At 46.3% G+C, this 16,032-nt stretch overlaps 1 protein-coding gene across 2 annotated transcripts in view; it reads right to left on the minus strand.

Annotated features, from left to right (window-relative positions):
• Positions 1–16,032, minus strand: part of DMAP1 (DNA methyltransferase 1 associated protein 1) — a 30,695-nt gene continuing 14,663 nt past the window's right edge. Inside the window, exons 9-11 of one of the 2 annotated variants that reach the window (XM_017824740.1) lie at positions 5,465–5,537; positions 3,345–3,628; positions 1–2,478 (exon numbers count right to left, since the gene is read on the minus strand). In XM_017824740.1, coding sequence (XP_017680229.1) covers positions 2,422–2,478; positions 3,345–3,628; positions 5,465–5,537 — 414 coding nt within the window. In that variant the 3' untranslated portion in view covers positions 1–2,421. Of the gene's footprint in view, positions 3,629–5,464; positions 5,538–16,032 lie in introns of both variants that reach the window. The other variant, XM_017824739.1, reaches the window with a different exon arrangement.

Raw genomic sequence — 16,032 nt, forward strand, 5'->3', positions numbered from 1 at the left:
TTTACAAGAGCTTACAAGTCTAGTTTCTTTTAATGGAAAGAACGATTAAAAAAAAGAGAGGAATATATATACACCCTGGTATATATACACTATATATATTAAAATATATATATATAAAAGACAGATATTGTAACTCCATCTGGAAAGAGAGAACGTTTGATCTTAACAATGTAACTTCTAGCTTTCAAACAGGCTCAGAAAACAAGAAGTCAGCAGGAGTTCAGATAAAGGAAGCTTAAAAGTCAAATAATTCTGACTCTGAACCCGAGACTTCTTAGACTCAAGGTCCTTTCCTTTACCCATTAATGGGCTGACTTGTGAGCTCAGGAACAAAGTGCTGCAATGTGAGGATTTCTGAGAGTCACTCATTACAGATCACTGAGTGGAGTCTGAGTTGCGGAAATCAAAGGATCCAATCTGGAGTAACTGGCTGAACTTCTGCTTGGAACTAATTTGTTCCGAGTTCGGCTCACCTTTCACCTCCTGAAGGCCCCGAGTAAAGTCCCTACCGGGGTCAGCCTCAAACAGCACTGGGGGGATCCCAGCTCCGCTTTAATGGTCAGCAATGGGCACCGCAGCCCCTGGGAGAGGGTGGACAGGCAGCCAGGGCAGGGGAGAAGTGATGGACACAGTGGGGCAGGACAGTGCTGGGCTTCCCGCTGCCCCATGGGCTCTCACTGCTGAGACAAGCAGATGCCTCTCCCAAGCTGGGCTAACACACCCTGCTGACATGTCCCCCCCCATCCCCACTGCTGGCCAAGGCGGGTGGTGGCAGACGGTTGTTGACACAACAGTATCTCAGAAGAGCCTGGTGTGCCTTTGCCCATCCATTCCAATTCCTGGAAATGAATCCAGGCATGTCAGGAAGGGCTCAGGAGTCGGGAGTCTGTCCTATTCCCAGCTTTGCCACTCACTCCCTCCAACATCTGGAGCAAGATACTTCTCTCCAGGGAAACAAACCTGGCTTCAGGGGAGCAGCTGGTTTAGAGGCTGAACTAATCCACGTTTAATCCAACATGTAGAGTGCCATGGACAGGCAGTGCTAGACAGCACAGAGGGATTCTCCAACTCAGAGGAATTTGAAGCGAGGAGATTAAATGATTCCCCCAAAGGCCCCGGCAGCTCAGTGGCAAAGCACAGGCTTGAACTCAAGGCTGGCGTGGCAGGGTTAAACCTCTCAGTCACCTCCACAAGGGGAAGGGCAGGTGTCAGCTGCAGGAGGCAGGGAATGGCCACCACGGAGCACGGCTGTGCTTGCCCTCCAGAGCTGCTTGTTCCCACCCCCACAGCGCTGCCCCTGCAGGCGCCCCGGGGCAGGGGCAAAGCACTGTGCTCGCAGGGGCTGCTCCCCCAGCGCCGTGTCCCGGCCCCGCTGCCTCCCGCGCTGTCCCCACTGCACCAGGGCCTGGGACACTTGGGGCAATCGCTGTGCGGGGTGGGGACACGAGCACGCACCCCACCAGTCAAACAGCCAGCGACTGCCCCAGCCACCCCCCTTCTCAGCCCACCGACCTTCCAAGGCCAATTTTCAGCCATGATGCTGCATGAGAGGCACCAGAACGGCTCTGCCGGCTCTGGGCACAGCAGGGACCATCACCAGGACGTGACCTCCACTCAGCTCAGCCTATCCTTGGAAAAGCCGGCTGTGGGCTGCAGGCTGTTGATCTCTCCCACCACCACATTGCCCAACAACCGCAGGAGAGGTTCAGGGCAAGAACAGTGACAGGCCCTGCCTGACCCTCCAAAGATATCTGAGCCAGGCAGAACATGGTACAGCAGTCCCATTCTCCTCCTCTCCAAAATATCTCTCCAGCTGGGATGTAATTTCTGCCCCCCCTCAAAAGGTAGCAAAAAATGGTCACAGTGTGAATGTGCTTGACCTTTTGTCTTGGACTAATCTAATTGTGTCGTCTTTGTGTAATCAGCCGGTAAAGGTCAGTGCTGTATTTAACATGGGGGCCCTTTAGGTACTGAATTTGCCTTGCAGTGAATTAACTTGATTATATTTCTTTCAAATATGTCAGAGACCAGGTCAGTTTAACCCTCTCTGTGCTGCCTGGGCCCACCCCTTTGTTTCCAATTCTAGGAGGTGGCACTGGGGAACAACGTGGTTAGAAACACATGCATGGGCTCCCTCGTCCTGCAGCCATGGCTGCCACCACCACCACCACCTCTTCCACCTTCCCAACAAGCCAAGTCCCAAGGGAGAGAGCAAGTGTGCTGTAAATCAGCCCGAAAAAGTTTGCAAACCAGGACACTCCAGACCACAGGGAGAGAGGGAGGGAGGGAGGGGTGAGATTCCAGATTGAATGCAGTAGGGGAAAAAAAAAATAATTCAGAAGACTCCTTTACAAACATGAACCTGTCTCAGTGGAACTCTTCCTTACGACTCCATATTGTCACAATCAAATAGGACATTACTCAAGTCCAGGTTAACGAGTCGCCTCTGCCGTTGACAGACAAGGTGTTCTCAATATCCTGCAATACATTATACATTTTAGAAAGTAAGGGTCTGTGCCGCTACCAGGGGCAGTGTGTCTGAGGCGTCGGGGATGCCACGGTGTGGAGATGGGCAGCTTTCATCAGGCAGTTCAGCTCAGCTGTGCCAGGGGACTGCACAGAGGGGAAAGCAGCCTCAGCTGATCCCCAGGCATACCCTTGGCCCTGAGGCAGTGGTGAGGGGCTGGGCAGCCTGCCCTCCTGGAGGCAGGGAGGAGAGGCCAGTGATTCACATCCTGCAGAGGTACATGCACAGGACATTGCCACAGGGCTCGCACTCAAAGAACCCCTAGGTCTGGCTTTTCTTTCTTGGCACTGGAAGTAGGGTATAAAAACACCCCTTTGCTCTTCAAACACCTCTCTCCTTCCCAAGCCTCCTGCTCCAGGCAAGGCTACTGCTTGACCCCAGAGTCTCGGGCAGGTCATGGCTCATCACCTCAAGACTGCTTTCCCCACTCGCTTCCCTCTGCTGAGCAACCTTTACGGGACTGTGTCTAGACGGAAAATGCCTCAGGCCTGCAGCTGTACTGTTGCTGCCCTAGAGCAAGCTCTCATCACCCAAAGCCTCGCTGCTTTGGTCCACGGTGGCACCCACGTCAAGCCATCTGCCTGCATGCAGGATGTAGAAAGCCCTGCTGACCCCACCTGTAGCACCAAGAACACTGTCCAGCACAGGAGACAATCCCAGAGAGCAGCACTGGGACTTGGGGGGGAACAGGCGTGTTCTGCTCCCTTGGACGCGCATGCCTGGAGGGAGAGCAGGGCAGCATCCCCAGCGCTCGTCAGGGCATCTGCGTCGGAGACCTGAGTGCTCCCTGTTCTGCCCCCCCAACCTTCCTTCTCACCGAGTTGGGGGTCAGTGGTGCTCCTACTACATCAATGATCTGGTCCTTGGTATCTCCCTTGCCCTCCTCGATGCCAAGCCCTGTCTGGCCATCTGGATGGGCACCTTCCACGCTGAGGGGGCCAATGCTCCCAGCTTTGGCCAGGGCCTCGTAGCGGTGCCGTAACATCTGCAGCTCATACTCGCAGTTGGCAAAGGCTTGTTTCAGCTCGTAGAGCAGCACCAGGTCGCTCCGCAGCTCGTTGAACATCTGCACGATCTCCTCTGTGGGCATAGGGTTGAGATCTAGGGAGAAAAAGGGGTTCTGTTAAACACCCAGACCTACAACCTTACAATGGAAAATCCCTAGAAAGGTCCTGGCTGCCCTTTCACTCCCACAAAATATATGCCAGGAGCTTCACTCCCATTATATGCATCAGTAGCCATCCCTAAGGGTTGCAGACCTGAATTTTCAGGCTGTCCTTTGGTTCTGGCCAAGGACTAAGGGTGAACCTGCAAGTCCTGGATTCAGAAACTGAAGGATGATGGAAGGTACGGATAAGACCAGATGACTGAACCTTGCTACCCACTAGGTTACACGAAGGGAGCTCTGTCTTACAGAGATACTGTATCCACACTGCCGCAGAGCATAGAAGAGCTCCTGCTGTTCCCTACATCTTTACCAAAAAAGGGTGGACAGGCTGAGCTCCCCTGCCTCTCTTGTCCTCCTCCCAGGGTAGGACTGAGGCAGAGAACTGCTCTACTGCTGTGTTTCAGACCTGTTTGTAGCAGGGACTGGCAGATCACCACCCCACGCCTTGCATTCTGCTGCACCCCACTATGCACACACACAGAGCCAGGAAGAGCTGCAAGTTCTGGAGAAGAAAAGGATGAAGCTCTGCACATTTGCCCTGACATATGTCAATGGCCCCTGTCTGCAGGGCTGCCCACATGACCCCTTCCTGCCAGCAATGTGTTCACCCTCACAAAGCCCAGGTGTGGTTCTGCACTCAAAGACACAGCAGGGCTGGAGCACCAGGAAGCCCTCAAGATATGTGTGTTCTGTAAGGCAGGAGCGGGGAATCAGGAACCCCTCCTTATCCTCATGGAAAGTGAGCTCTCAGAAGCTCTCACATCCTTCCCCAAGGCTTCCCTCAACAGTAACTCCCTTAGTTTTGCAGCAGAAAAGGGAAATCGTCCTGGCTGAGCCACTTTGACCAGCCACAGGAGGCATTCAGAACTGCACATGGTCTCCTAAACAACACACAGAGCCATAAACCAGTTGACCCAAAAAACTAACAAGACTTAACAGAAGCCAGTGCTGGGAGCAAGCTCAGTAATCTCTTGTAAATCACTAATAAGGCTTTTATTTTTCTTCTTTTTTTTTTTTTTTTTTAAATCCCCCCAGCCACAGCAGGGAGGGGGGACAGGGAAGGGATCATCAGGTGTCTAATCAAGAGGGACTGCATGCTGGGACCTGTAACACCTGAAAACTGTACCCACTGCACGGAGAGCAGCCACTGGCCACGGGCTGCACTTCTTCCCCTCTAGCTACGAGCAGGTATTGTATGTGTTAAGTGAACCCTTCTCTCTGCTGCTAAGACACTCGAGCTCAAGAGTGAGGGATGTGTGTTTACTCGCCTTTCAGCAGAGATGCTCCAGATTTTCACACAGCATGCAACCTATAAAGGGGGGATGAACAGTCCCAGATGCATTTTGGACTTGCCACCGTGAGCAGTAAATTAAGAGGAAACGAAGCTTAAAAGCGAGACAGGGCAGCCCTGAACAATGCATGTGCCATGGTCACTAACACACTTAGAAGTACCTCTCCTGGCAAGGCTGAGATTTGCCTTCCTAATACTGTGCTGCCTCTCTTGATGGTTAAAAAGGCCCAAACAAGAGAGAAACAAAGGCTCTTTTAAAAGATTTTTCTACTGGGAGGAAAAAAAAAAAACCCTGTGCATCTTGTTCTGGCTTTTACCCTCTCTTTTTTTTTTTTTAAACACATAAAATATTTTAAAAACCATTCACATACTGTTATTCAAGAAACTGGCTGTATTACTAGGGGAAAAAATAGCCCATCTCGAGAACAAAGGCTAGCTCTGTGTGTCTCTTTCTCTCTCGTGTGCCCCCTTTACTCACCTACTCCGAGTTCCATCAGCATCTGCTCCAGGGCTTTAATCTTCTTCTGTCCCACCGAGCTTGGCAGTTTCATCTGGAACACAAAGGTAACAGAGCCACACAGCTCAGAGATAGCCCTCACTCACAGCCGTCTAGTTCAAAAGGCAAGAGAGCTTTTCTTTTTATAGTGCAGGGGGAACAAAAAAAGAAAGGGAGAGAAAGGAAAATCAAGTGGTAAGAGAGGGAGACAGGGGCTGAAAGTTTTCAGACTAGGTCCGAGGGCAGGTATTGAAAAGCCCGGTCGTGAGGGCTTTTATTTTCTCTCTCGTGTGTGTGCAAGACACGCTGTTTTACAGTTTCCATGTGTCACTGAATTAACAACAAAAGTTCTTCTTGGCTTCAAACCCTCTCCTGCGGTGCCCAGCCCATCAAAGGGCTCATTTACACAGCAGCTAATGTGCAACGCTGCCCTACTTTATTCGCTTTAGCCGGCCTGATTAGACTCATGCGCTAACAGACTCACTTCTCCTTTTACCTGCTGAGCCCCAGACCTGTGGGATTCATTTACAGAGCAGGCTTTGTAACAAAGGGGAGAGACAGAGAGAGCACAGTTACTTGACTGGCGGAAGTGTGCACACACATTTACATCGGAGCTAAGGGGCTAGGTGAGAGAGGAAGCATCAGATGTGAGCTATGAAAGAGATTCGGAGCTGGCCGGGAGAGGAAGAATGCATACACTTAGCAGGGTCCTTCCTCTGCATTCATTTGGGCTCTAGCAGGAGTGCTAGCTGCTCAGACCAAGCATTTATTAGATTACCAGCAGCACAAATGCAGCTGGCACAATATGGCAGAGAGAGCAGGTTTCTAAGCCCTGCAGATACATCCAAGAAAAAATTAAAGCATTCAGCTACGCCAGCAGACGCTCCATGAAAGAAATTATTCTCAACGTCACATTGCCAACATCTTACTGCACCCAGGCATAGGCTGCCCCTCCACATCCAACCCTGGATGCCCATCACCAACCCAAGCTGCCGAGCAGGGCATTGAACAGCCAGGAGGCAAGAGCATCCTGCAGACATCCAGCACTCCACTTACTGATCAGCAGCCCAAACTCTGGCCAAACCAACCCAACATGGCTGGGAATGACCTGAAGAAAGAGACATTCTTCACTCCACCCTAAAATTGGCCTCTCAGGTGAGCTTATTGGGGGATCCTGTGGTCACCTTACTTCCCATAAGTCACATGCTGAAGTCACCAAAAACAGACAGCCCAATGCCAGTTTCCCAGATTAGACCCATCATTTCCAGTGTTCCCTGCCCCACACAAAAATGACAAGAGGCACCAATTGGAACTTCTTAACTTGGGGGACACAAAGAGTTAACAGAGCCCATTGAAGAGCTCTGGACACACAATACTTGTGTGATTACTGCAGCCCTGAGAGTCTGTCTTCACCCCTGCCCCAACACCAGCATCATGGTCTTTCTAGCCAAAGGCAGGATTCCCTTCTGTTTAACACCAGCTGGCAGAAGCAGGCTGGACACCAACCCAGCTTCAGGAACAAAGGACAAGAAACAAGAAAAGTTCACCCTTGGCTAGGCTAGGTGGACAGACAGGAGGTCTTGGTTTGTTGGTTAGAGGAAGAGCACAAGCTTTTCTCCTGGGAGGCCTCCATTAGCTCAAGGAACTACTGGCAACAGAAACGATTAACCTGGCAAAGTCTTCAACTGTGATGTTTTGCACGTCTGGCTCATGTCCCACAGGAGTCTGGTCAATGAATACTGAGCCAAAGTGTTCACTGACACGCCTGAAGATTAGAGGATGGAGCGGGGAGAGGCAGGACAAATTAATTTAACTTCAAAGAAAGGAACACTAGAGATGCTCAGGAGGAGTGGGGCTGGGAGTTTAGTTTAAAAACACATCAATTAAGCTTCCTTTTAATTCAGGCAGGAGGATCTGGCCTGCAAACAGGAAGGCTTCATTGGTTTCTCAAAGCAAGAGTATATTTTAATTTTACCATCATTAAGAAAATGTTATGATTTATGTGGCTGCTGTCGGCCTAATATCTTTAGAATTTAGCTGGCTAAGCCAATTCATCTCTAAGACTGATGAAGGCTGATTGCTCTCTATGCAAAATGTATTAAAACTAAATGAGCAGTCTATTACTCAAACGCTGCTGATAATCTGTTAGCCAGGGTCCGTTAGCTGGGCTGCCTTGTTGCAAGAGAAGCCTTCATGCCCTGCACAGCTCTGATAAGCCCAAGCTTACTTCAGAAAGCCCTTCTCTGTTTTGGTCTTTTCAGCAGATGTCCAGAGAAGCACAAGAGTGCTGGAAGTGGTGCTCACTTGCCCTCATTCCCAAAGAATGAGGTAATTTGCCAGGACCACAAGTCCCAGCCAGTGGCCCAGAGAACAGCTCTCTGGCCTGAGATGTGGGCACTGGGACATGTGGTTTCTGTGGGCCATATCTCTGCATTAACAGAAATGCCACTCTGGGCAATATTCTTGCTTACACCACAGCTCCTGGCATTTTCTTGGTGTTGTCATGGATCGAGTCCTCTGCAGGGGCTGAGGAAAATTATGTTCCTCGGAGAATTCCAGTGAGCAACCACAGCTTCCGAGGTGAATGGCATTTGCCCTTTTCTTTCCTTCCTCATAGTAGACTATTATTGTTATTTATTATCTTTAAAGTCCCCATATAATAATAATACCTGGGAAACAGATTGCTCCCATCAGAAAACTGATTAGCCGGGGTTTTTGAGGTTACTATATTTTGGATGCTCTTCTCCTTTGACAGCCTCTCCCTACAGTCCTCTTTGCAACACCAGCCTGTGCTTATAATTACACAAACGTAGCTTTTGATTTAAGGACTGTAATCCTTTGTCCCTGCTATAAACAACCTGCATTAAACACATGAACTGCATGTACCAAGAGAAAAATAAATAAAGAGCTACTGAAAATTGTGTGAGTCAACACCACAAAGCCACAGTACCAGAGCCTACCTGTGCAGAGAGGAGCCTGGGATAAGCAGAATCTACTGGCGTGCACTTGGCCTGGGAGGCACGGAATACACCGGTACTGACCTGCTCTGCTCTCCCCCGAGGGAGGAGGACATGGCTTGGGAGTTGGGCCATGCAGCTTAAATAGACCCAGAACCCACCACAAAGAGACCTGGGGTGGGCCCTGAGCAATTCCACTTCTCTAGAGGGTCTCACCACGGAGTACCCTTGAGGTCTTGCACGATACAGGGTTTTTATTTAATGTTCGAGGCATTCCGCCAACAAAACCTTGCTAATTCACACTAATGACTAGGAGACCTACTGCAAATTAATTGCTAATTGGCAAAATTCATTAAATGAACAAACAGCATAAGGAATAACTGAAGATATAGCCTCCCCAAACAGACTTGGTTCATTTATTTTTGTGTGCCATTCAGTTTTCATGATTTATGCTAATACTTTTAAGCATAGTTGTAAATGTATTTGAATCTATTTTAGTAGAGTAATGAAGTCTAAGTAGCAGCAGAGCTGGCAACACAGTCCCCTGGTATGTCTTACAGCATCACCACCTGGCAGGTAGAGACTGTCATGGGGATCTGCAGTAGGAATGGAAGAGGTCTGCAGGATCTACAGACACACTCAGCTAGGTCCCTCAAGTGATTACATCTGTGTGGCCATCTTAAATGTCCTGCTCTCAATTAATCACTTTCTTCATAAATGCTCCTTTTCTGGTGCTTACAACTGCCCAGCCCCCCCATCAAAATCCTCTTTTGTGCTGAAACCTGTTGTTTGGTGCATCACCAAAATACAAGGTTTTTAAAATTAATCAGTGGTTATTTAAATATTTCACACCCCCTCCCCAAGCTGCACTTCATTTTAATTCAATTTTGAGATAACCTTTTCTTTAAAAATCAACCTTCCCTAACCCTAAACAATATGACTGTCCTAAAACTGATAATCCTAAAATCTCCACACATCTGACCTGTGTCTGTACAGCTGTAAACCTGGGGTTTTATGCACCAGCACCAGTATTGTTCAGCATTATAATACAGCTCACTGACATTGAAAACCACCTTCTTGGTGGATTTCAGCAGCAAAAAAGAAAAAAAACTTTCTTCATAGGCACTTTCTTCATAGGTATCTTTAGAGCTGAATTGTTTAGTGGGTTTCCAGGAAGAAGTGCTAAAGTTTCAGATGAATAACGTTTTTTGCATTTTCTGCCTGAAGGTCAAACTTTCCTGGGCTGCACGGCTCTACTCTGCGGGAGCAGAGAGCCTCCGCTCCTGCACAGTTTTAAGACTCAAGGAAGGAAAGAACCCTATTAAGCACTTTAGTCTTAGCACTCTGGAATTTAAAAAACCCCAACAGAGAAATTCAATTTCGGATGCGAACGTGCACGTTTCTGAAGCTCTGAGGTGCTTCACTGCTCGGAACTCGGGTGCTGCGGCGGAAGGCGGACGGGCACATGCAATGGGTATATCCAAAAGTTAGAAAAGTGTGGAACTGCACAGGTATTCTCTGTCTCAAAGAACATACATGCTTCCCTCTGCCCCAGCTTACAGCTGTGTCTTACGTCTGTGCCTGCTGATCTGTCACACTAAGATTTGGGACAGGTAAAAATAAGGATTAATACCACTATGCCATCTCTACTACGCTCCGTAAGACATTAAACACGCAGCCATCTCTTTGGGGTGGCACGTGACCACCAACTTGCTCCATCAGTGAGGCTTAATGCTAAATAAACCAATCTTTTAAAAAGAAAACATTACTATAATAACTTATGTAAATGGTTATTTCAGGGGTTTTTTGGACTGAAGTTAAACAGACCTCACAAATCCCCAAATCAATTGTACACAAATATAAATTCTGTACTTGAATCATCCTGGTAAACTAAACCAGTTTTACAGAAATACACCTAGTGAAAGCTTTGTCAGGTGAGGGAGGCCAACAGATTCCAGAGAAGCACAGCACATGTAGGCATATGGCAAAGTAGCAGCTCACTGATCCTATAAACATTAATGCCTCGTTATTCATCTGTAGCACTGATTCAAGAGGTAAAGCTAAGAGAGATCTCCTAAAGGAACCAAAGGTCCTGGAGCATCAATGTCACAGCACGATGGGTTTTCACCAGTGCAGGCAAGAAGGTATTCAAGGTTTTTATACTACTCTCCCACCCTTTCTCCCCTAGGAAGGGGGTACAGATAGCTTTGACACTACACAAGTGGCCTAAAATTAGAATTACTTGGAATCCACACAGTGATGGCTGAAAACCTGTAAAGCACCAGCTTTCTCCCAGTTTGACACACAGTTTGTGACAAGAAACAAGACAACTGAGAAAACAAGAAGAATTCACACCTTGTCAGGACTGCCTGCCATTTAGAAGATGGTCATCTTCCTGCAAGCAAAGCATTATCTACCACTTACAAATCCTGAGATTCCCTGCCCTCAAATACCTTTTGCTTTAAAAATAGCACAAGCCTGTAAAATAAATGCAAAAGGACTACAGAAAGTGTTTGTGTAAGGAAAAATAAGAAAATACATGGTGCAGAAGAAAGAGCTGCACAGGACATTTTCTACTGGGGGCTATTTTATGCTAAAAACGCATTACCAGAACGACACTATAGAATTTTGCTTTAAGCAGATCTGCAGATTCCCCCTGCAGTCCTACCCCTGCCTCTCACTACAAGCTGAGACCTGTAGAGGTGGCTGCAAAACCCTGACAGGCTGCAGCCCCTAAGCTGCATCTGACTGAAACAATTCCAGAGCACAGAAGCGTGTGCTGTGATCGCAGGGAGGGTCCACAGGAGGGGAAACTCCAAGGATACTCTCCCATAGTATAAGAACCTTTTGTGAACTTCCAGATCAGACACAAGAAACTGTAGCAAAACATGCATTTAGTCTTGATGTCGCTTTTCTCTTAAATAATTTAAGTGAATCTACACTCACACAAATACAAACAACCACTGTGACTAATTACAGTCCGATCATTATATTGGTTACCCTAATGAAAAAAAAAGTGATATATATGGAGCTCTGCACAAGTTACATACAATAAAATTAGCTAATGAATGGCACTCAGGACTGTGTCACTACAGGCACACAAAGGTAGTAAAAGCTTCTCAAATTGGGCCAGGACTGACAAACAAAGGCCTCATGCTTCATGGGCACTGTTTGGTACTGGATGATTCAACAGAAGCAGCAACACAGTGTGTCCTTTCCAGAACTACAGTTTATTTTAAAGGCCCCATTCCTGTATCCAGAGTGCTCTCTTTACACCTGACAACCTACTAAGGCTTTGGTCCGGATGCTCTCCCACTCCAGTAACCTCCACGAAAAAGGTAAAGGATGCATTTTCTTTCAGCAAGTTAACATTAGGTGCCTTTCATTAGGCACCTAATAAACACTAGTTTAGCTAAGAACAAGAATGGAGGGAGAGAAGTGCTGAATTCACTTTCTGTAGTTCATTCAAGATTTTGTATCCTTTGCTGTTCCCTTTAAAAATAAATGCACCGATATTTTCGCTTTATTTCATTCTCTACAGGCAGGAGTTTGATTAGGAAATGCACCAGCACTCTCTTGGCCCTAATTAAAGGGCATATAATACAACAAATAGATGGCAATACCACAACATGAATTCGATCCAGCCTGCATCATTTGTTCATAACTTTTATTCACAGAAATGAGAATACTACTTCCCTTCCACACTTCTGTCAGGCTCCCCATGGAAATTACTCTTGCCCGCTCTCTCGTAGAGCGCAAAACATACAACTTTGCTAATGAAAAATTGCTAACAGAAGCAACAAGCACATCTCAGCTAACTAATCCATGGGATGTCCAGACCTGGAAACATAAACTTTCCTAACTAATAAGGGTGTGCTGATCTCCATCAGATTGATGTCAGGATGCCTTGGAGTGCAATCAATACAAAACAAATAAATAATTAATTGCTCCAAGTAATTAGATTTATCAAATCCAAATAAAAATAACTGATATTTTATGGAACTGCTTCCAAAGCTGAACCTCTGAAGGGACAGCATTGATCACAGGAGGACAGACAGATGTTTCCCATGTTCACAGCCGATGAGGTCTGGGTTTGCATTAATGACAGGGAAGGAACAGAGCCAAGAGTCTCCGCTGCAGAGTAGACAGGCAGCGTGCTTGGCCATTTAATTACAGGTCAGATCAAATACAGAGAATAAACATGTCTAAACACATACACACAACCCCATCTTCCTCTAGAAATATCATTCACCTTGGAGGTGCAGTAAGTACTCAGTTCTCACTCTGAGAAAATAAAAAAAAAAAAGGAAAAACTCACACACACGCTTTTCCCCCACAACCACGGTAAATTCTTATTCATTAATCAGTGCTAAAAATAAGTGCTCAGCAGGCTACTAAATATTTAAAAACTGTTGAGTGTGAATATTTGAATCAATGGATACTAAAGCTCTATTTGTAATTTTCCTTCCTCTATTTCTTTCTTAATTTGTTCAACTGGCAAATTGTCTACAAGATCCCAGTTAGCATATGGAGCCAGGCTGCTGGCTGGAAGCCTCTTCTGAGGGGAGGAGGCCAGCTTTGAATGACTAAGCTGGAACATCCCTCAGTCCTTTCTGCAGATTGAGAACTCTACAAACTCCTTTTCATCATGGAGTTTTGTCTTGTTTCCAGATGAGACATCACTCAATCAATTCTCTTCCAGTTCCTTTGTTTCCAAACCCATGACAACAGAGCAAGGACACAGATGTATCCCTCAACATGCAGGAGTTGGGACAAACATCCACCCCTTTCCATGCATCACCTTCCTTCTTAAAAGCACTGCTGCAAAAATTCAACAGCAGTATTGAAATCAGAAGTTAAAATTCACAGAAAGGGTCAAGAGAGAAGAATAACTCAAAACACAGTGCAGAGATGTTAGGTATGCCAAAGTCAAGCACTTTAAACACAATGAAGTCAAAGATAAAGGTTAAACTTAAAAGAAAGCTGAACATGACATACTACAGAAACACTGTGGTGAAACCAAAACAAACTCAGCTCTGCCCTACAGAAGCAACATGATGCCCAGATCACAAATGTGTGGTTACTGTTGGTTTGTCTGGGTCCTGGAAAAGATTCAAGTTCAACAGCTCCCATTTTCCTTTCCTTCAGGCAGATCCTCAGCAAAGGACTCCTTCCTCATAGCTCCCTGCTTTCCTTTAGTCTCTTCCTCACCTTTCCCTGTTCAAATTCCCTACCACCTTTCATGTCCTCTGGCTCTTTGGCTGTCTGCCCTCCCAGCTGAGCAGGTCTGGTATAACAGGACGTTTTCCAGAAGCAATGCTTAGGATTAATAACACATTTCTGATCTTATTTTCATAACACGGTTTTACTAACAGCAAAGGCAAAGGAACTCTTGAAAGGCTTGCCCCCTTCCAAAACATCTGCTGCTGCCTCCTGTTCTCAGTGGCACCAAGGCAATACACTGCCTTGAATTAAGAGGAAGCTTTTCATAATGCCCAGTTTCCCACTGCCTTAGAGAAACTTGCAGCCTGTGCTGTCAGGAGGCAGAGGGGAAATCCCATGCAGAGCAAGGGCACGGGGGCTGTGGCCTTCTTTGCCTGTGGCCACAGTCCCATGGAGAACAATGGGAGACTGAAGCCACTCTGATAGAAGGCAGCTTGTCAAACTCACTGCAGAAGATTACTCTTCAGCGTCTGCTGAAGGAGAAACTTTCGGTTATGAAGAATAATGGCTGTAAGTGACCATTAATCCTAAGGGGGAAAAAAATAGTCTTCAAATTCAGCCTGTCCATAAGATTTTGTAAGCTGTAATGACAGGGGGAATTTGAAAAGCCAGGGCTATTGTCATAAAAACTACTGGGAACAAATTAAGTTGAATACGGATTCCTAACTTTTTCTTCAAGGACTCATTTCTATAAATTAATTTTAACTCAAGATTTCAGACTAATTGTAAATCCTCAGGAAAAAAAAAAAAATCTCTAATCAAAGAGTAAGTGCTATTATCCTGGGGATGATATGGTACATTTTTCACACATGACAGAGGTTGAGCCCTGATCTCAGTGCAAAATCCAACTTCGCCTAACCAGGAAAGTATAAAGCACAGTAGCAAAGTACAAAATAAAGGAGGACAATAGAAGCCTTTAGGTGGGGAACTCTTTAGGTCCTCAGGCAAAAGAACTTACTGCAGGATATCACAAGCTTTTAGAAATCATTTTCCAATGTGCTAAGGGCAAAACATCTTAGGCTGCTCGTTGCCAGAGTACAAGTTTCCAGCAATTCATCCCAATTCCTCACTTAGTCCCAGTCAGCTCCCACCCTGATCAATTCCACACCACTGGAGTGCAGAGGGTTTGCCACAGAAATCCCACAAGTAAAATCATTTGGATTAGCATGGATTGTCAACTCTACACCATTTAGCACTTCAGCACCTCTTACCAGTTCAAAAGGCCCGTACTGACCTCACGTAATTAATTCTCCCCATCATGCATCTGTGAAGCAAGTGAGTCTAATAGCTCCCATTTTAGAAACAGTGAAGACTTGGATAAGGAAGCCAAATGACTGGCTAAAAGACAAAAATGAATTCATTCTACTGGGTTAGAGGTGGGTTTCATGTTTTCAAACAACAAAGTGTTGTTTTTTCACCTAGATCAGTGATTTACCATCTTTTTTTAATTCACAAACCACTGGTACTTCTAATAACAGCATTTATCTCCTTAAAAATTTCGAGTATAAGAAGTTGCTCTAGGTCATTCCAGGAGCTTGGATACCGCAGGCTAAAAGTCACTGAATCAGACTGCCATGCCTCAGCTTATCACTGCATTTTGTGACCATTAAAGGGAACAGATAAAAGCATGTAGCACCCATTTTCATGAAGGCTGGGATTCGAATTGCCTGTTTGGCACACAAAAAGGCTGCTGGCTTTGCCAGATGGTTCCATCACTGATAGGTTATTGCTCAGCTTCTCTTCCAGAGGGGGTAAAAAAAATAGAAAAGATTAACCACCACTTATTAGTTTTCAAAATCCAAATCAATCTCCATAAATTACTCTATTTATCTTAGTGCCGGAGAACACATCTGCCACGTCTCCATAAATCTCAACACATGCACTGCAGTCTTGCTTGTCTCTTGACTGTGATTTCCTCCAGGCTGTAGCCCCTCACTCAAACAGGTAGCCTGCACATGGTGGCACTTGTACACTCCAGGGGTTCCTCAGCAGTGACCTTGCTGAGGCATCCTGCCTCTAACATGCACGTGCACCTCTATGTCAAAGCAGCACGATCCCAAACACATTTCTAGTAACAGCCCCAGGCTGTTCCCAGCAAGATCTGAAACTATTCTGACAACAAAAGAACATTCCATAAAAACACTCTTTTAAATTACTATGCCAAGTGAGGGTGCCAGACAAGGAACCTACTTATCCAACTTTGCTATAGTAAAGCAACTAAAAATTAGCACTTGTACTGGGCACACAGGATTTTGCTGTCAAAACCCCTCTGAAAACATTCAGTCAGCCAAGCAGGTTTAACTTGCTCAATATCTTAAAACCTGTGGCTAAGAGGCAGGTCTCAAGTCTTTTCTCAGGAATATCTCTGCA

This window comes from Lepidothrix coronata, unplaced genomic scaffold, assembly GCF_001604755.1.
Source record: "Lepidothrix coronata isolate B3197 unplaced genomic scaffold, Lepidothrix_coronata-1.0 Scaffold112, whole genome shotgun sequence".
Lineage (NCBI taxonomy): Eukaryota > Metazoa > Chordata > Aves > Passeriformes > Pipridae > Lepidothrix > Lepidothrix coronata.